Source organism: Pseudopipra pipra, chromosome 8, assembly GCF_036250125.1.
Source record: "Pseudopipra pipra isolate bDixPip1 chromosome 8, bDixPip1.hap1, whole genome shotgun sequence".
Classification (NCBI taxonomy): Eukaryota; Metazoa; Chordata; class Aves; order Passeriformes; family Pipridae; genus Pseudopipra; species Pseudopipra pipra.
Genome location: NC_087556.1, coordinates 10,425,295 through 10,446,227, shown reverse-complemented (window position 1 = coordinate 10,446,227; position 20,933 = coordinate 10,425,295). Strand labels below are relative to the sequence as shown.

Here is a 20,933-nt window from a genome sequence, read left to right as displayed (position 1 = left end):
GTTTTATGACTTGCTAAAAAGATAAGACCTTTCCATACAATATCCTTTATTTCTGCTAGAAATAGCTTGTAGTGTGTTTTAGAGATTTGATTGGAATTTACATGTGAGATACAGTAGTTCTTGCTTTGTGATCATATACACTTGTAATTTCTCAGACTAGTACGTTTTAAGGGGGGAAACCTTATTTCGTTTGAGTAGCATGTTGTGGAAAGTCTTTGTAAGTTGAAGCTGTAGTAGTGTTCACTCGTTTTGCTCTTGTATAGACCTTGGTTCAAAGTTCATTTAGCTCTCATGTAAAGGTGATTTCCATACTCCTGGCTCTAATCCACCAATAATAAGGAAAAAAAAACCCAGATGTTTTCTCTATTTGGGTTGTATTTAAGTTTTAGAGATACGAAAGCTTTGGACAGTACAGGAAAAGTACATATATTTTAACCCTGCCTAGATGTTTCTCTGCCCTCTGAGGTGTGGATATGCCAGTGTTTACCCTGCTCTTGAATCACAGTTGTGCTGGGTCAGTACTCACAGAGCCACACCTGCCCAGCAGCACAGGACCTGCTGTGCTGGGTCACCTGTTTGCAGAGCTTGAGAGTTGCTCAAGGTGTGAAGTAACGTGCCCAGGTGGAGCCAAGCGTGGAAAAGGAGAGCTCTTCTTTCTAACTCGATGATTTGTACAAGTTGAGTAGCCCCTGGGGGAGTAAGAAGTTTTGACTTCAGCTCACAGCTTTGCCCTGAGCAAAGTCTTACGGTTTTGAAACAAACAAAAAAACCCCAAACAAACAGACAAAAAACTGCAACCAAACACACACAAAATCTCTAACAACAATGACAAGACAAAGCAAACAAATGAAACCCCCACAAATCTAAGCAGGTTATAATATTACTTTATTTTATTTCCATTCTCTAGGCCATCACAGAACTAGTTTACTTACCAACATATCTGGTTTGTTGTAGTGGAAAAGAATATAGACCTTCCTTTTGCCATGTTTTTGTTTGTCAAAATAATTTATTCCCTAGTAGTAATGTCTTATAAGGGAAACGTTGAATTCCTCAATACTGTTAAGATCTAATTCAGTGTAAGATAAAATTGTATCTCAAACCTGGAAGGAAAAAGATTTTTAATGTGGGGCAATGTTCTCTGAGATTTATTGGGAACAGTTAAATTCTTTTGAGGCCCCTGAATGTTTGTGTAAAGGAGATGAAACAGGAAGAAAGAAAGCAAGTGCACTTTGGTCATCCAAAGCACAGGGGTCGCTGAGGTGTCTCATAAGGGACAGGCCATAGTGGCTCTTCCAATCTTGCCTACTGGCTGTTGCCTTTTTCTGTGAAGACTTTTGACAAACCAGCTCCACATTCATTTAAATCCCTTTGCCTAGCTTTTAAATAATGGTTTGTGTTTGTGAAGGTCATAGAACAAATTCTTCTCCTTTTTATTCCTCTTTTTGTCATATGCTGTTCAGGGGAGGGGGGGGTTGCTGTAATTGTGAATTGGCTCGAGGGGCAGATGTAAGATGCCAGTGCTGCAGGTGTCACCATGTAGGTATCATTCTGGTCACTTTGGTTCACATCTGATCTGTGCACAAGCAATTCATTTATTTGAATGGCTCTGACAGAGCGATTACCCTCTGTGAGTTTAATATTTCTATGTATGGGGCCCTTTGGCACTGTTCTCACATTATATTCATAACAATTAATTGCAGTGTATCACCATATACAAATGAGGGCAAACAGCAGCTTTAATTTTGTTGCTCTCGCTGTCGGTGATTCTGGTGCACATCATACAGTTTTGTGTGCACATCATACAGTTTTGTTCTAATATTGCTATTTTTTATTGCTGGCAATGGCTGCTAATGATTCTTTTTATCATAGCCCTGCCTGCTTCAAATCTCATGGATGAGTCATATTATTCATCTCAAACATTATCGTTTTTAGACCACCTTTGTTATGGGTATTTATAGCAGTTAATGTTCTAATGTATTTATAGTAGTAAAGAATTTGAACACTTACAGTTTTCACACACAAAAGCAGTTAAGTCATTTTCCTATTGTTACCTACGTATCAGAAGTCATGAATTCATGGCTTGTATCTAAAATAACACAAGATGCTCAGACTCTTTGAGGAAGATCTGATGGTCATTTCTTGCCGTTCATTTTTGCTGCTACTTGTTTGTTTACGTTGTTAGCTAATGGTTTCTAAGCAGAATCCATTTCCATAAACTTTCCATAAATAAGGCAGCATAGGCATGGAAAAAAGCCATGATTGCATTTGCATGTTGTATATCTGACTTCATAGTCTGAGGAATTATTTGTTATACTATCTGTGGGTTCATAAACACAAGTTGGTCTGATGTTGTCAGGACATGTGTGCCAACACCCACGGTCAAATAGAAGTGACACCATTTGAACTGTTACAGCTCCAGGTAAGAGAGACATTTCCTTGGTGCCTTGATAATATTCCTCAATTCTGTACCCAACACTGCAGAACTGTTGTCCAAGTCACTGTGCTTCTCCATCAGACTTGCCTTAGTATTGATTAGCCTGAACAAATCATTCTCAGATGTCAGGAAAGGATTTTAACTTAGAGAAAAACAGAGCTCTTCTGCTCCCATCTGCTGTTTGAGGTTTGATATCATAAATAGGTTGACAATTGCTACTATATTTCCATTAAGAAATACAGTGCACCAACTTCAAAGGACAGAGTTTGGCAAAGGCATCTGGTAGATGACTGGAGAGAGCACTCAAATTGGAGTACTGAAGTGTTCTGTCCTTCAAGGAGCCTTTTTTTGAATCTGAAAACACTATATAAGAAAATATTCACCTCAAGTGTCTGTGTATATTCACCAGCTTTTTGTGGAATCACAAAATGTTTTGATAGAAATTTCTCAGGTAACGAAAAGAAACAAAAGGTTAGTTTTTCTAGCACTTATACCTGAACTTGTCCCTGTAATGTTTAATACCACACACTACTTAAAAGCAGTGCAAACAGTGCTATGTATGTGCATGGTTTGCAAACAAACATGCAACAGCAGCTCTTTTAAAGAAACTATAACACTATAGTTCAGTTGTAAAGTTATTAAGGGGAGTTACATTGGAAAAAAAAGGAGAGATGTGCCTAGATTTGAAGTCATTCCCTTGCTATACATCTTACAGGCATGGGAGAATTGCACAGTAATGGGGTTATTTTTGTGAACTGGCATTTGGTATTTCCTCTGTTGAATCGTAAGAGATGTTGGACAAATGCTGTGTTTTCTCATAAAGTTCACTGCAATAGTCTTTAAAGCTTTCAGGTGTGTGGGCCTCTGAACCTTAAAGGAATAACAAGAAGAAGAGATGCTGCTCTTTCTCCTCACTGAATAGGGCAGATCTACGTAGCTGAGAACACCCTCTTTTAAATAAAACCCTTTTAAGCATTGCAAACACATGGATTGCTTGCCCACAGCTGAATCTGAGGCATAAAGGGGCTTCCATGCCTGGTTTCCTAGAGAAGGGACTCTCAATAAAATTTGGAAGAACATCAGAGGCCTTAGGGTAAAACTTGTGGTGGTTCAGGAAGATGGATTGAGAGACTCCTAGTAGGAGTACCTATTACACAGAAGACCAGAGAGCCCATAAGGCAGCAAATTCCACAAACCTTGATAAAATTTTGATTAAAACTTTATGCTGTTTTATTGTCTTCTGAGCCTGTAACACAGGACTGCTGGAATGAGGCCCAGTAATGCTGCTGTGTAAGGCAGCCACTTACACAGTGTGCAGGAAACATTCACAGAGTAGTTGCAGTAAGTTCGAGTAATTCTCTTTCTACAGCTTATATTATTTAAAATGAAGCAGCATGAGAAAGTGTCTTCTTTGTGCAGCAAATATAGTTGTTATTGTCAAAATCGGATTCCTAAAGAAATGTAGTTTCCCAAATCAGCACAGATAAAAAACAGCCTCTTTCTAAAAAGGTCTGAGAGTCCCACATCTTTGAGTCCCTCAAATCCTTTTGTGCAAAACTCAGACCAATTATCTAGGCAAGTATGTATATAAATAAATGTGGCAACTTTCTTGTCATTGGAGGTGGATAGTTCACAGCTATTAAAAGCTTTGGTTAATATTGTAAAATTTTTGTGTAAAATTTACGTGTACTCTGCTGCTGCCTCTTTGTTTTTTGACTGCAGTAGAACTAAATTACTTGGAACTTTAGGGAATAAAGCTGTATTTTTTCACAAATTGATGTACATTCCTTGTCCTGAAGTTGAAGAAAGTAATTAGGTTTTAAGAAATTGACAAAAACCTACAAAATTTTCTGTGCCTTTAGAGAGCAGTAAACAGGATTGCATCTGAAATATTTTCCTGTAGCAGGCAAGTGAAGGACAGCTTAATGATCTGTGGAAGAAATAAAGTAACATTTTGCATGAAAAATGTTTATTAAATGTCATATGTTCATAAGATGAGGGAGCTATTAGCAATTCATTTAATGTTTCTGTGAGGCTGGTTGTATTTTACAGACCCATATTATCAAACATCCATTTGGAAATAATAGTGAAAAAAATCCCTGTAGTAATTTCTAAGAAACTCATAGACTTATTCCATCTTAATGGACACTTTGCATCATTCATTTAACCAGAATAAGATTCTTCACCCACAGACCACCTCAATCAAGTGAAATCTTTCATGCCTATGACAAGATAAATAATCTAATTCATAACACATGGTTCCAAAACCTTTCCAGACCATATGTTTTGGAAATAATGAATATGCTTTTGGGGTTTGGCAATAAATATGATTCCCCTCCTGTCTCCTGTTTAGCTGTACGAGACCTTTTCACAACATCGTTGAGAAAGGACCAGTTTTGCCAGTGTAGAGGTTGGCATTTTCAGAGGACACTGCGTGACTAACCATGCCAATTGCTACTGAAATTCAGTGGAAGTGCTTAATGACTTAAAACATCTAAGCTCAGTGCAAATAAATGCATTCAACCCCATCTCCAGCATTCCTGCAGATAAAGGCAGGTCCATCTGCAGAGGCAGCGTGATGCCAGTGTGCAAGCCTGGATTAGGCTTGAGAGGTTGGACCAGGATTTTATGCAGAGCAAGTCTTGGCTCTGCAGGAAGCATTGTATTGGTGACACAAATGGATAGAAGAATATGTTTCTCCATTGCCTAGTTCTCCCAATGGTTCCTCATTGTGGCAGTGCTGAATTCACCCACTATGCAACTGAGACTGTGGGATAAACTTAGTCACTTATATCTGCCAGGGGAAAGAATTCAAAATCGTAGAAGTAGGTCATGTAGCTGCATTGGTGTTTTGTCTCTGTGTAGTGCTCAGCACTATCAGAAAACCTGGTACGTGAGGTTGGACTTTTGGATGGCAATATAAAATAAGTGTGATGTATGGAGCCAAGAAAGGTGGGGCAGGGTGAGGGGAGGAAGAAACTTTACAGGAGATGGTAGGCTTCAGTAAGGAACAGGAACATAAAAGCAAAATGACAGGTTTTGCAATTACAATGCTAATACAGGGGTTTGCTGATCTGTGAAAAATGCATAATATCAGAGAAATCTTGAATTTTTTTTTCTAGGAATATCTATCAGAATCATTGGTTGTAATAGTTTATGCTAATATCAGCAATCAAGTAACCAGGCTATAATGTGCAATGTTTACTGCAGTCTCCTTGTGCCAGGGGAGGTTGATCTCAGAGTGATCACATTGGTTTATCATTTTCAACATATATTTAGAGAACACTTCATAAATAACCTTGTCACCATGAGCTATGAGGTCTGTGGAGCAGCTTCATTTACATTTGATGTAGTTACTAATATTCATAGAAACAGCATTACATTTTTGGGAAATAAAAAAGGAAAGTATCTTCAAGTTGTCTGACTGGAGACAAAGTGTTCTGTGTGGACACACTGTTTACATGCTGATATTCTGGGATGAATTGAAATCTTTATACCTGTTGAACACTTCTGTTGATTTATGAATGCTAAGTATATAAGCAAAAATATATCTGTGTATAGCAGCAGCTAACATTTACCTGCTCTCTCATCTCATTGCTGAAAACAATGGGTTATTCAGAGAAAAATAAAACGTTGCATTTGTCTGACACCTGTTCCTAAACGTTTTGGCTTGGATCTAATACAATTCTTAAACACATTCTTCAGGTGTTCAGTGAGCTTAATAGGGTAATTTAAATAAACTCTTCGTTTATTTGAAATTAGACATATTTGTGCTGAATTTATAGCTATAGTAGTAAAAACCTGTACTGATTTACAATATTGTGAATATCAGTAGAGATTGTTTCATGAGGCTAAGCTCTTTTCATTAATATCCAACATAATGCCTCAAAGAGAAGTAACTTAGTCTGTTAGCTGCAGAGATGATAGTTTAAGGTCTTAAAAGTGATAGAAAAGAGGCAGGTTTAATCCTCTGAGTCTGCATGCTGCAGGTGAGGTAAATAGTGGAAATTTCCAACTTTCCTTGAACCTGAAGATGGGAGCGTTGCTGTTATTTATTTGCAGAAGTTATAAACAGTCTTTCCACTTCTGTGATGAAAACCACATCCACAGGCTTTAATCACTCAAAGGGAAAGAAAATCAACAGTTTGTTCCATTATTCAGCACTGTGTATAATTTATATAACCAGAGGCTTTGCTGGATGTTTTTCAAATTTTCCTTTGTTATGGAATTGATGGGGGAGGGGCAGAATTCTGTCCTGAGGCTGTATTATAGTCCCTTCAGAGCCATACAAATACTCACAGCAAGTCTAGTTTTTTTCCCCCTGTGCATTTTTTTTCCCTTTAGAAAGAAACGAATAAAACAATTAACCTTTACACATTGTCTTCAATATTTGTTCTTGCAGATTGAGGACTTTAATTTGGTTTAAAATAAAATTAATTGTATCTATACTGTTATTTACAGAATGTAAATCTTTTCTCATTGTTTACACTGAGAATATAGCAGGCTGTAAAGTATTTCATAGATTTACAGTAATCTTTCTTTCCTTGTTATCATTTCTTTAACTGTGATTTATAATTTTGTCAAAGCCAGACCAAGTATCTTGTATGTATGATTTTCATTATTGTGTTTTGCCATATGTGGGGCAAATTAACAATATATTCTGTATGCTTACTATTATACCAGTTAAGGTGTAGTGAACCATATTACCTATTGCAGGAAGATTTTTATCTGGAAAAATTTTAGTAGTCCTTTTTGTCAGAGGGGGTAAAAGGAGGCTCTGGGTACTAGCTGATTCGAGGTCATTCTCAGGATTTAGTTTGGTCCAATTTTAAAGGTCTGACAGAGGGAATTTTCTGTTATGTCTTTCAGAGAAGATACTTTGAAAAATCAGTAGTTGAACTATCTTGATTTTATGTTTCTTATCCTCCTGAACAGCTGCAATCAGTTTTCCAACCTCCAAATGTTTTGAAGACTACTTTTGTGTAAATTAATGACAGAAACAGATTACTAGAATTTCTCTAAAACAAACAGCAAAAAATCAAATTTTGTGTTCTTTAATAACTGAGGTTTTTAAAATACATTAATACACGCTGTTGCTTTTTCTTTTTGATGCTAAAAAATAAACCAACCTCTGAGAACATTAGTAGTCACTTTTACAATGTAGAGAGAAAATGGGAGCAATTCCTACTAAACAGAGAAATCCCTTGTCCCATTACTCCATGTGATCACATGCAAAGTGAAGCACCAAAAAATAACAGACTTGAGGATTCAAAAAAATCTATATTTTCATATATATATATATTTTGTAACCATTTGTGGTTTTAACTTCATTAAACATACAAATAGGCTGACAAGTGCCTACTGTCAAACAATAAAACATAATGAATAAGAGAGCAGCAGTTGGTATCTTTAGGTAGTATCCCAATCTAGCTGTCTTTGGAACTGAAGGTTTTTTCTTTATTTCTGGCGAAGTTTTATTGGTCTAATACTTAGGAGTTAAACTCTGTCCTGTTCCTTCCAGACAGATAATCTGTTCAGAGTACTTGAGCTGTCCCAGGGTAGCTTGCAGCATATTACCATGTTGCATTTTGTGTTCAAGACAATAATCTACCAAGGACAATTTAACAAATCTTCCGAGTTTATTGGAAGCGATAAATTTCATTTGCAGAGGAAAATACTTTGCTGTTGCACTGATTTCCTAAAGCTGTTTTGATGCCAAAGTCAACTTATCCTTAGAACAGATTAAAATGTCTGCAGTGGTTTACAATGAGGACTTTCATGCCCAAGATTTTTCATCTATAAATCAGTTAGATTTACATGTTGAGTTTATATTTCTATTGATAGTGTTAATATGACTAAGAAAAAAGCTCCAGCAAAACCACAATCCATACACAAGGCTGTATGTTTTTTTTTGTGAAGCACTAATAAATTAATCAATTAGTGACTGCAAATTAATCTTCTCATCCTTGTTATCGAGTATTCCCAGGTGTTTATGTATTTATAAAGTATAAATTGAAAGAGCTTTAATACTAGCAACAAATTTGCATAATGCAAGGACTATAAGGCACAGTATTTGTCCCACATCAACAAGAAAATACAGAAATATTCATAAAATAAAATATAAAAGTGAGTGATCTTCCTATCTGAAAAATATATTAGTTTCTAAGAACATAACAATACCAAACAGAAAGAAAAAATCACAATAACAAAAATAAAATACTGTTGCATTATTTGGTTAATGACCCCATCTTGTAGAGCAGCGCCCACGCTTCAGCACATTAATAGCTCTCATATACATTTATTTTAACTGAGTCCTTAAAGAAACTGGCATTTCTTGATGGTGAATTACTTAGCATTCCACTTGCTGTGTCCAGGGAAGTGCTCTACAGGCAATTTGTCATTTGTGTATTATGGCTGTGTAGCAGTATAACAGTTCTTTGTCACACAATGGCATGCCAGGGTCGATACTTCACATTTTAGTGTTTGGTTCAGCCTCAGGTCACCACCACAGCTCACTTCCCCCCATTGCCCTTGCTGTGTAATTCCAGGTGCCATGCCTGTGTCTCACATGGACCTGCTGACAGAGTTTCTTGCTGTTGTTAAGAGGGGGAAACCCATCTGCAAAACTGGAGCTTGCAGTATCATTTATTTGCACCGCAGAGGTGCAAGTGAGAGTGATCTCTGGGCTGAGTCCTGCTCACCAAGGGGCGGCCCGATGATGGTCATAACCAGTGCCAGCCTGTGCTGCATCTGCAAGAGTTACAATTTCATTGTTTTCTATTCCCAAATAGCTGCTCACAGAGCTTGTTGAACTATGCTTAATGATTGGCAGCCTGGATATTTTGTTGTAAAGATTTATCCCATTGGACATCCTTTCATCGTAATCTGGGTAAATCAGCTTTGCCAGCAGTATATATTATGCTGGTTGCTGAAGTTGTTTTCCAAGCACATGAGATATTTAAAATAAATAACCTGACATGTTCCCACCCTCTTCAGTTGAGCACATTTCCCAGGAAGGCTGCATATACTCTTAACACTCAGTTATGTATGAGCCACTCAACTGTGAACTGAAACGCTTTTTTTCATCTTTTTAAAGGAATATTTTGTACACACTCTTTGAGGAAGTGGTTTTAACCATGTTGGTGAACTCAAAGCAGAGATTGCAGGCTGCAAATGGAAAACATGTAGAGAACATGTATAGCCCAGTTAGGAAAGGAGGATTGTTTTTTCACCTGTTCTGAATAGACTTAAAAAGATGATATTGCATGATCTTGCTTCATGTGTCAATATCCTTAGTTCCTTGGAGACCAGATTATGGTGCTTTGATCTCTGTTATCATTTTTGAAGGTAAGCAGTTTTCAACTGCATTTTGATCTAATTTACAGAAGGATGCAAAGATGTGAATTGCATGTAGACAATATTTGCAGATTTCACAGGTACAGAAAATTAGAGGGGAAAAAAACAAGCTACAAATCTCTGTGAATACAGTATGTTTAATGCGCTTTTGATATATCTGATCTCATGTTCTTGTAAAAATTACATTTCTGTGTCATACATACTAGAGATGTTTGTACATGACATTTGCACATGAATGCAAGAACACAGATTAGAAGATTGCAATGTGGGATACATATATCTGTGATTTTTAATTCCATATTTAATAACAAATGGAAAGATTTGTGTGGGTGTCACCAAATTTGCATAATATGCCTTCCCTATCACCATGCTAATGAGGTATTTATGCTATATAGCATCTTCTTATGTTGTTTTCTTTTGAGATGCCTATTGTGTCTTCTGCATGAAAATAAATATGGGGTTTAGCAACTGTTATATAGGTTTGTATGCTAAATGAACTGAGCTGATGCTTGATGCCTTCTCCTTGAAGGATTGAAATGTTGTAAAAGGTGAACACTTCCAGCATTTTGAACAGAAACACAAATATTCCACAGTCTCATCACAGGTACCAGAGTTGGCAATAAAGTAAAATGTTTAACTGTTTGTTTATTTTAGAAAATCCTTTTATTTGCTGTGTAGTTCTTAGTTCTTAAGTGGACTTTTGAAAGTTGCAGTACATTAGTTAATGGGACCAAATGTTTCACAAATCTCCCAATAGTACCTCTCAGCTCCAAGCACGAGCCAACATATCAGTCTTTCTTGTACCCACTCTGCTCTTTTCCTACTGCTTTCCTCTCCACACACATTGCGCTTGGAAACTTTGGCAAAATCATATATTAATCTGTGCTGTTTTAAGGAAAAAAATAGTTAAAATATTTATCTTTTATTATATTTTGAAGAGAAATACTGCATTTTCATCAGGGGGAAAAACCCCAAACAAAACAAAGCAAAACAAACCTTCTTTGTTCTTTATAAAGCAATTGTTACCTTTCCAGGAAAAGCAAAATATTTCAAGTCTAGTGTGGGAGAGAACTGCATTTTGCTGCCTTTCTGAGTTTCTGACCTTCCACAGTCTGGACTTGAAGCTACTCCTCCTTTTACACTCAGTTCTGAGAAGTCAGTTAACACCTTTTCTGCAGTCCTGCCCCTGCAGGATGGAGAGTTTGTTATTATTTAATTGCATATCGACTTATACATACTTCCCAATGACTTAAAATTGAGTGACTGTTTTATGTAAATTTAAATCACCTTTACTCTAAAACATCTGTCCATTAAAGACATATATCCTAATTCCTCATGTGAAAAAAGGGTCCTGAGATATTTAAAGGTCCATGTGGTAATTCAGTCAGTATTCTAAAAGCCTTAACACTTTTGCTTCGGTTCTAGATGTCTTGAAATTATTGCATCATACCTGTCCGATGGCTAAGTAGGGAACCTGGCTGCTCTTTCCTGAAGTCAGCTTTTCTGTTGTACAGCAGTTAGCAGATCTGCAGTCACGTTGGGTGCAAGTGTGGCCGCTGTGCTATGATGAGAGCTACAAAACTCAGTAAAAGCCTTCCATTCATCTCTTTAGGTTTTGATCTCTGTCAGAGAAAATGAAAGCAAGAACCTTGTCTAACTAACGGCAGTAGTTAGCATGTTGAGAGAGGAGTTTCAGGAGGATGAGAAAATGAAATCCCTTTAGGTGACTGGCTTGAGGCACTTAGTTGAATATAAAGTAAAGGCGTTCCTCTCCTTCCCCAAATACACTTCCCTTCTTGTGACAGTTGAGTGCCCTGAATTCTTGCCTTAGGATTGCCCTTCAAAGGGCAGGGCTGTGCCTTTCATTTGGACCAGTACCCAGCCAGCGGGCCCCTGACCCCACATTGAGTCTTGCAGCACTGCCACAGAAATACTGAATGATACCGCTGATGATAAAGGTTATATTTGCATTTTAGTCTGTTTCTAACATTTCTGTCTCTTTTCTCTTTTTTCTTTTACATGCTTTCGTGGGTACAGCAGACCATTTAGGAATTGAATTCATGGGTAAGTTTTAATTTCTCTTCCTTTCGCTTCTCATATTTGTCTTGGTACCTGAAGAACCAAAGAACATGGAAGTTAATGGGAGGACTCCCATGACCTCCATCAGTGGGTTTTGGATTGGGCTCCTGTTATTTTTACCCATTACATTTGAAATAATATGAAGGTTTAATTTTTCTCTTGTCCACTGCTATAGAGATTAAAAACTTCATAATAATGTTTTAGTATTTCATTGGTATTTAATGAAACATAACATAAACATTATGTGGCCATATCATGACAAATGAGGAATAATATTGCATATAAGATTTCAGGGTAGAGTTAATGCCTATTTTCATGTAAAGAAAAGCAAATTTTAAATTAGAATTTCTTATTATTTTTAAAGAATTTGGTGTTGATTACAATATTAAATTTAACTAGGTTTAGTAAGAAACATTTCATCTCAATAATGAATCAATCTTATAATAAGAAGAAGCATTTTCATCTCAAGTCAAAGAAAAGGGACAAAGATCCATAATTCAGTGAAATAAGTTAACTTGGTCAGGAAAAAGCTAAAGCAGGAGTGAATAATTGCTTCTTACAATTTTGGAAAGGAAAATATTAAGTTCTGTTGGCTGAGTTGCTGCTCTTTGATGTATTCGTAGCCTAATGAAATGATAGGCTTAACAGGTCAGCACTTCATCTCTCAGCTGGTGATCTTCAGAGAGCACAGGTAACTTCCTTGAGGAAGCTGAGATTCATCCTTAACAGTTACTGGTCTGTTGCATCCTATGTATAAAAACAGCTTGGATAAACCATTAAATATGACTGAAAACACTATAATAAAAAGCTTGCAAATTCCTATTTAAGTAATTTAAAATATACTTTTATTTTATTGTTTCGCTATATTAAGTTTTACTGAATTTCTTTTAGGTTTTAAAAACAAGAGTCTGATAGCCTATCCATTTTAAGTGGCAATATGGGGATTTTACTGACCAGTTAAGTATAAATTGTCAAGAAACCAATATGGTGATGAGTATTAACTGCGTGGCTGGCTGCATTAACTAGAGGATAGCCAGCAGGTTGAGGGATTTTTTTCTTCTGCTTTTGGACTTGTGTCATACCTAGAGCACTGTTTTCTCTAGAGAACTGGTTTTGTGATCTCCAGAAGTTTTATTTTTCACTTCATTTTATATGAAGCTTGAAAAGTGCCAGTGGAATTGATGCAGGTGTTTTCACAGACTTAGTGGACAAGCACAACTGGGAAATGGTTACTTTAAAGGCTCTGCATATATCCCAGCTTTCCTGCTAACTTAAATTGTGAGCAGCAGTCTTGAGGCATACAAGCTGAAGGACAAGCATATACATAAAAGAAACTGGATAAGGAATATAGATATATAGGATTCTTACAGTGAACCTTTCCATAAGAAGCAAAAAAGTGTTACCCAGGAGGCAAAGCTGAATTATTTTAACTTTATTTTGAGTCTTTTGGTTTCTTCTTTTTTCTTAAGATGTCTCTTTAAGGCTTGAACTAAAGCCAGTCCCTGAAGTCTTGGCTCAGAGTAGTCCTGTCATATGAGTAACTTTCAAATATTCTTAGTTAATATTGGAACAGATCCTGATGGTATAGAAGTTAATGGAATCTTTTGTCTCAAGCCTGAAAAGATGATGAAAGCAGCCTAAAATGAAGCTTCAAGTTGTTTTCTGTGGGCTAGAAAAATAAAGCTGCGGAATCGTATTCAAAAGTGAAATAAATGCTTGTGCTTCCTAAATCCTCCTCTATATGAAGATTTACTTTAGGAAGTGTGAGCATGTATGGAATCATTACTGTACACGTATGCAAAGTACAAATCCCCATCCTCTATATCATAGTACTGGTGCCAATATACTCATCAAATTAGGGGCACTCATGCAAAGCCTCTTTGATGAGTTTACTTCTGTACTGTAGAAAATAATAGCAATTAGTGCAAAGAGTGTTTTCCATTTACAAAAAATAACAATGTGTAGATGCTGCAGAGTTTAGCTTTGTTTGTACATGATTCAGGGAACCCTTTTTCTAATGTTTTCATTGTATTTGTGGACTCAGTTCCCTTAGGAATTCCATTTCCATCATCATCTTCCAGAAATTTTACTTGAAAATCGTGTAAACCTGGATTGCCAGGGAAAGTTGAACTTCTACCACAATAGGCAAAGCTGAAGTCTTACATAGGTAGGAACATCTGTCTGTAGGGGTGCCCCAGGGGACAGATGAAATGTACACTAACTACACATCTAGTTTAGTGTACATTTGCCAAGGAAAGCAGAGAAGGGTAGTCATTCCGCTTTTTTTTGCTAGACGATAAAGGATCATTGAAGTATACATACCTACCCAGTACTTTTACTGTCCTGTTAGGGATCTGTTCTCCATGAATTTGTGTATGCTTTTATGAACCTATCTTCCCCCACAAGCTCCCGTGGCAGCCCATTCCAGAGCTCAGTAGAGGCTGTATGCATTGCTTTTTCATTACCTGTTGAAATCTGCTTCCTACTAGATCCTTAGTCCTCACACACAGTATTTTGATAACAAGAGTTATGTGTTCAGTTTATGTACCACACTGACTTTTGTGTTAACTTCTCTCATGGTCTCACACCTCCTTCTCCACCTGGGTATTCTCAGGTTTATGTTCCATACAATATTCAATATTGTACATTACAAAATTTGAACACCTGACGCTTTAATAATGCTGCTGATGTTGGTTTGCACTATCTGCTTCTTTGTATGAATAGCAGAGATGAAGGCAGGCATATTAACGTGGCATATCTGTTTTAAATTGTTGCAAATGTAGCAATTAATGTACAGTTCTGATGTATTCATGTACAGCTCCTCTTGAATTCAATGAAAGCCAAGTACGTGTTCAAGGGACACTGTATCCTTAAAAATGTGGATTTAAGTATTGTGATCAGAGTGGTCAAGTTTTATGAAATTTCTGGTGATAAGGAAATGATTTATGCTTTCTAGTATCTCAAAGAAAAAAATAAAAAAAAGTCTTGTGTCTGATACTTATCAATTCCATTTCCATCTCTGATGTGATCTGCTGAAGAGACATGGTGCGAGGTCTTTTAATCTGTCTGTGCTTTAGATTCTTGGTTACAGTAAATTTTGTCAGGCTTTCTGCATTTAGGTTCCTCGGTCTCTGGGGAGTTTCTTTCAGTAACACAGAAACTATTTCTTCCTCTCAAGAGAGTGAAGACCTCACTGTCTCCTTGCCTGTGCTCCCTGGTTCCTCGTAAGGGAGCACAGTGACGAGTGGGAGAACATTGCACAGCTCACACAGGAGGGCAGTGCATCTGGTCTGTGTTGGTGCACGTGTCTGCATGGTCCCTGGTGTCTCAACAATGGTGATGCGGGGGGGTTTATTTAAATTTCCAACACAGAACTAGATAAAAGTTGCCTCAATGTTCCTACAAACTGGAAAGCTACTAATTGTATCAACAATTTCACATCAATGGAAAGCAGGGTGGCTCTTGGTAATGTTTATGTGAGCAAGAGAGATTGTATATCTTGAAAGAAACAGCTTTTATTCAATGAAAAAACTAAATGATGCATTGTTAGCATGGGGATACAAGTATGTACAGCTTACTATCATTTTTTGACCTGGGTGATTTAACTGCACTTCAGGGCTAATGGTTTACTTTTCTGATGGAAAAATTTTTGAAGCCAAATATCTCTGATAGCAAACGTGGTCACTTAGGTGCAACAGGTAGCAGCTGAAAGCTGAGTTGTGCCAATTGACCTCATGCATGTTGTCCCAGCTGCAGAGTAAAATCATTGCCTGAGAGCAACCTTTGAACCTGAGAGTCATCTTTGGAAATGAGTGTTCTGAGCTGCAAGTCAGTACCTGGGACAAGGAGCTGTCTAAACTAATTTCTTACACTGGCGAATGAGTAGAGTTAAGGCATGTTAAAGGATGAAATATGACGGTGAATGAGTATTGGAATAACCTGCTACAACACATGAACAAGTATGACTGTTTCAGCAATTCCTCCACACCATCTAATCTGATATCCAGAATCTTTATCTTTTATTCTGTGGCACTAATTTATGATGGATACAGTTGAAAGTAAAATGCTGCCAGGTTGCTGCAGTTTTGATGGAAATACAATCATAACATGAAGTAGTTTTCATCCTTGGGCTGCTTGGCATTTAAACCACTAACAATGGTAAACAATTTTGATGCGATAACCTGAATCTCCCCACGTGGGAATTACAAAAATTACATAGTGGTTGCTATAGTTAGTCACTACTTTTAACTTCTTTATACTTAGACCTTATACAGAAAATTAATATTTTTCCTTAGAACTACTTATCTTTTCTCAAAAAATCAGAAGAATCTTCACTGAAATCAATGGAGTATGAATGATACATAATACCTTGTAAGTGCTGAATCATTAAATAGCATTTAATCGAGCAGAGCAATGAAGTAACTCAAGAATGGGATCCTACTAAAATTTATATATCTCCTTGCAAGGACTACAAAGTGAAATGTATTCAGTTTTCTGTACTCTGACCAGCTGTTACTACTGGAGAGGATGGTGCATGCTGTATTTTCACTGTGCTGATTCTCACTCCTTCCTCATTGTGATAATGTGTACCTAAGACTCTGGGAACACATGATCCAGTTAACCAAGTGGATTCTGTGACCTTGTGTCATGCACTGTGACAGATGCATTTTGATTTCTTTTTAAACTGCAAAAGTTGGTTTTGCTGATGGGCAGGATAAGCAGGATTGCAATAACCTTGTATTTTTCCTGTTTGCGAGAAATAAAATAAAATAAAATAAAGTGGTAAAGTTCATTAGTTCCTGCATACCTCAAAAAATGTTGAGCTGGTGAGCTCTCCTCTGAAAATCAATGTCTTGTAGCAGCAACCAGATAATGAAAATAAATAACCAGGGTGTGCATGGATGGTCCTTGTCTTAGTTACCATTTAGCAGCTCTTATCTGTTATGAAAACCTGTAATGGTCCAGTCCTCACTGGAAGGGAGGGTGAGCATTCAATTACGTGAGCAAAGAATGTATTTGTTCTAAAGGCTATATGTTTAAAAAATAAAGTTCAGTTTTCCCTGTATTCCTTTTTAAAAATATAAAGCAGGCTGATCTTGTTCTAGTATATGGCACACTGAATATTTTTATGCTCTTGTTTGCACAAAGTCTATTACTAGATCACAGTCATCCCCCAGAATTATGAAAGCATATCTGTCTAATAATTATATTGTTATTGATCATAAATAATTTAAAATCAATCATAATCATTTAAAATATTTCATCTGCACTCCTTCAGTAAATTCGTGAAGAACTAAGAAGGGCTATTTTGATAGGCATTGATACTTGAAATGTTTACTACTGTCGTCATCGCTCCTTGAATCCCTTTGTTCTTCATCCTGCCCCAAATTTTCATTACCTTCTTCTGATTTTATCTTTTCAAATTCAGTAAAGGCTTTGCTCTTGGGACCTTTTCAAAATTCAGTAAAGGAGGGTTTGCTCTTGGGACTTTGTCTTTCTGTTTGCTTTGTGAAATACCTGTCCTTTTTAAGTATGCTGCAAAATAACAATAGTATCCTGAGGCATGAAATGGCTTGAGATCCTCAGCACTTTCCACTGGATTCTTTTAGCTGGGAAGACGAGTCATTTGTCATCTCTGGAGAAAAGAGACAAGAGCACCAGAAGAGAGGTTTTGTAGGAACAGCTGATGTCTGTGTGTTCTAAGAGTAACGGAGGAAGCAGAGGTTCCTCAGGGGCTGCAGAAAGCTCTGCCAGTGGTTGTACCTGTTTAGGAAAACATGCCTCTTAAATGAAAGTCAGTGTGCATTTGGTGAATAAGTTGCAGGCTGCCTCACATCTTGGCTCAGTTTGGGGCATATGGTTTAGTTGAGAGGGAGAGATTTTTACCTAAGTGTTTTGTGACCTAGCTGCCATCTTGGTGCAGAGCTACTGTCTTTACTTTTCTTGGTATATTGTTTTTCCAATTTATCTTCATTTTCTGTACTGGCAATCAACTGGGTTGAATTAACTTGTGTTTTTTTAAAAAGGCAAGACTATGATTCACCATGTGGTTAACTTATGTATGGTTAATTGACTGTAATGCTTTATCAAAATAGTAACTCTGTGAAGTGGGTGGATAAAATATTGTTAATATATGTAACTTTGGTGACTTTCCTCAGTGTTTGATTTCTGCTGCTCTCTCTAACTGAACTTTCTGATCATTTGTGATGGAACTTACAGAAATATTTAAAAAAAAAAATAAAAAAAAATTGATAACACAGTATACTGACAAGTTTAGAAAACCAGAGTTGGGTTTCTCTGTTTTCATGGGGGCCAGGTTGGGAGGAGGCACTGGTTGCACTGGGGTATCAGTTCATAGAAGTGAGTATGCATCATCCATAATGCTACATATAACCATTAGTCTGTCTCTTCCAAGGTGAATGTGTGCTGAGTTTCGTTGTGTGCTGATTGTGGGGTACTGGTAAGGTCAAAGTGTTATCTGTGGATTAGAAAAGAATTTGTGAAGCCTCAAAAATAGATGCTGTGTATAAGCCTCCTGGTAAGTTTCTGTGTACCTCCTAGTGCCAGGTACAAGCCTCATCTGCACGATGATGCCAGCTTCCAGAACATTCATGCTGTCTTGGCACCTCAGGGGGAAAGGATGTGTGCTTCAAGGCTGGGTTTCAACCGAGGACACAGCATCTCATCTGCATACAGAGGGGCTTTGCTGTATTATATCTCTGTGTACACATATCATGGTGCATTCTGGTTTGAGATTAGGCTTGTGCCCTAGGCTCCTGCAGGGCTGGTGTATCTCAGAGGTAAACACTTTTTATCATGAAATACGGGTAATTGGATGGCTTCAACACTGAACAGACAGCTGTGTATTTAAATGTGACCTTATACCCAGTCAGTTCATAACCTGCATTTTGAACACGGTATTTAGGTAAATGTTTCACTGAGCTTGAGGAATTGTTAAAACCGACACCACAAGGGTATGCTAATGTAATTAGATGACTTGCAGTGTATTTGGCCTTCTTTGGGCTCAGTTGCAGTTCAACCAGATGCAAAAATCTGTAGACAGTAACTTGTATGTTGCTGAAACAAGCCTAGCCGGACAAAGGTGAGATCCACATGTCGAAGGTGGTGGTAGAGGCAGCTGCCAGAAGATTTGCCAGTGAGACTTCGTATTTCCAGTTGAGAGAGGACCTTGGAGGAGGCTTCAAAGCAGTAAGTACAACTGGGACATGTCCATGAGAACTTGGCATCCATTGTTAGGCTGCTGGGGTGGGGTTTTTTTATTAGTAGGAGGTTGTTCACTGTGTGTTGAAGTTATATTGCTACAGGAGGAGAGGCTCCAAATGCCCAATCTGCGCCACATTTATGCAGCCAGAGTGAATCAGTGTTACTTTGTCCTTTTCCTACTTGAAGGTGCTGTGTAGATGTCAAGTCCCATTCAGTAAATGATGCAAGGATTTGGAAAGCAGAAGGTAAGTATCTCAATAAATGCTCCATGACAACAGTGTGCTTGTGATGTATATTACAATTGTATAGAAAAATCAATGTTTCTGACAGTGAACTAAATCTTTCTGTGTCCTCTATGCCTAGAACGGGTAGAGATGGTGCCCTGCCAGTAATTGCTGGAAGCAGAGGAGAAGGGTAAGCAGTGTGGAAAAATTGGCAATGCTCTGTGTAGAGCACTGAGTTATTTTTTCATGCGCTTCCTTTTCTTTTCTTTTGCAGGAGCGGTAGGATATTGGCACGTGGAGAAGTGCAGAGATATTCCTACTCTGGCTGATTGTTTTTAATAAAGTTATTTTTATAGTAATTGAAAATTGTCTCATGATCCCATTTCCTGCATCAATTTATCCTCGTTTCGTACGTGTCTCTGCTGAAAAACGCTGTTTATCCAGTTGCCAAACACAAGAGCCCAACAGTTTTCTGGGAAACGAGTGTGAGCAGCAGAAAAGAAGTGGGGGGAAACAAGTACTGTGTATGAGCGTGGAGGTATTGTTTTTGTATGCTCAATTCTTAACAACAGTTATGATAATCACAGAATCCCAAACTGTTGCATGCAGATGACATCAAAAAAGATAACTTTTTTGTTAACCACTGCTGACTTTTCTTCTTTGAACGGTTAAATAAATCACCATGAGGTATTTTCATGTAGTATGAATTCAGAATTTTCAGACACCATTTGGACCATGTTTGTATAATTTACTCACTACAGTTACTTTTATTTCATCAGTCATCCAGTAATTCTCATATGAATTGATGTAATCTTTTTTTTTATTTTTATGATAAATTAATTATGTACTACTCCATGCCTGCATTAGCAAGTAAACTCTATTGTAATATAGTATTTCTCTATGGTTATTCTTTTACATCTGTTGGTAATTTTGCGTTTAACATTCAAATTGAAAGGAAAATCAAAATGGAAATATAAAATAATAACCTGGTAATGGAGGAACACAAAATGGGACAGTGTTTAAGTTCTCATCAGAATTAACTGAAACAATTTAGGGTCCTCGCTGTTTGATAGCAAACTACAAAGTAACAGAGAAGAGCTAGACAAAATTAATTAGACCAAGCAGTTTATAGGAGATGAGAGTGAGAGAAAAGCAGTTTATTTGCAATTAAGAGTGTTAATACTTCTATTAGTAGTTTCACACACATTGCTGTTAATTGCTGGGACTGTAAGTTGTTTCTGTCATTGAAATGACGACCTTAGTCGCCAGAAGTATGAGCTTTTAAGTAATGAAAAGAAGATGGAGTTAAACCTTCTGCAGAAGTTCCATGTGGCAGTGCCCTGCCTAGGCCTGGCCTCCATCGTGTGCGGTGGCCAGCAGCACTTGCAGCTGCCTTGCCAGGCCACTGTGCCATAAGAAGGGTAAAGCTCTTCGGTGCTGTAAAGACTTGAGTGTCTCAGTGCAAGCCAGGAATGTTTAAAATTGATGCCTACAAAGACTTCGGGTGTTTTCAGAGTGTTAGTTGACTGTAAATTTTGAGAATTGAAGTGTTGAACTTAATAAGACTTGCTTTTGTCTTGCTCGTGATTTCTCACTGAAACACATGGAAATCAGTG

At 37.4% G+C, this 20,933-nt stretch overlaps 1 protein-coding gene across 4 annotated transcripts in view; it reads left to right on the top strand.

Annotated features, from left to right (window-relative positions):
* Positions 1-20,933, top strand: part of NRG3 (neuregulin 3) — a 376,165-nt gene that overhangs the window by 288,510 nt on the left and 66,722 nt on the right. For 3 of the 4 annotated variants that reach the window (XR_010432258.1, XM_064662521.1, XM_064662519.1), the window contains exon 4: positions 11,828-11,854. Coding sequence is in view for 3 of the 4 variants with exons in the window: in XM_064662521.1 (XP_064518591.1) it covers positions 11,828-11,854 (27 nt within the window). In the remaining variant the exon portion in view is untranslated. The remainder of the gene's footprint in view (positions 1-11,827; positions 11,855-20,933) is intronic. The other variant, XM_064662520.1, reaches the window with a different exon arrangement.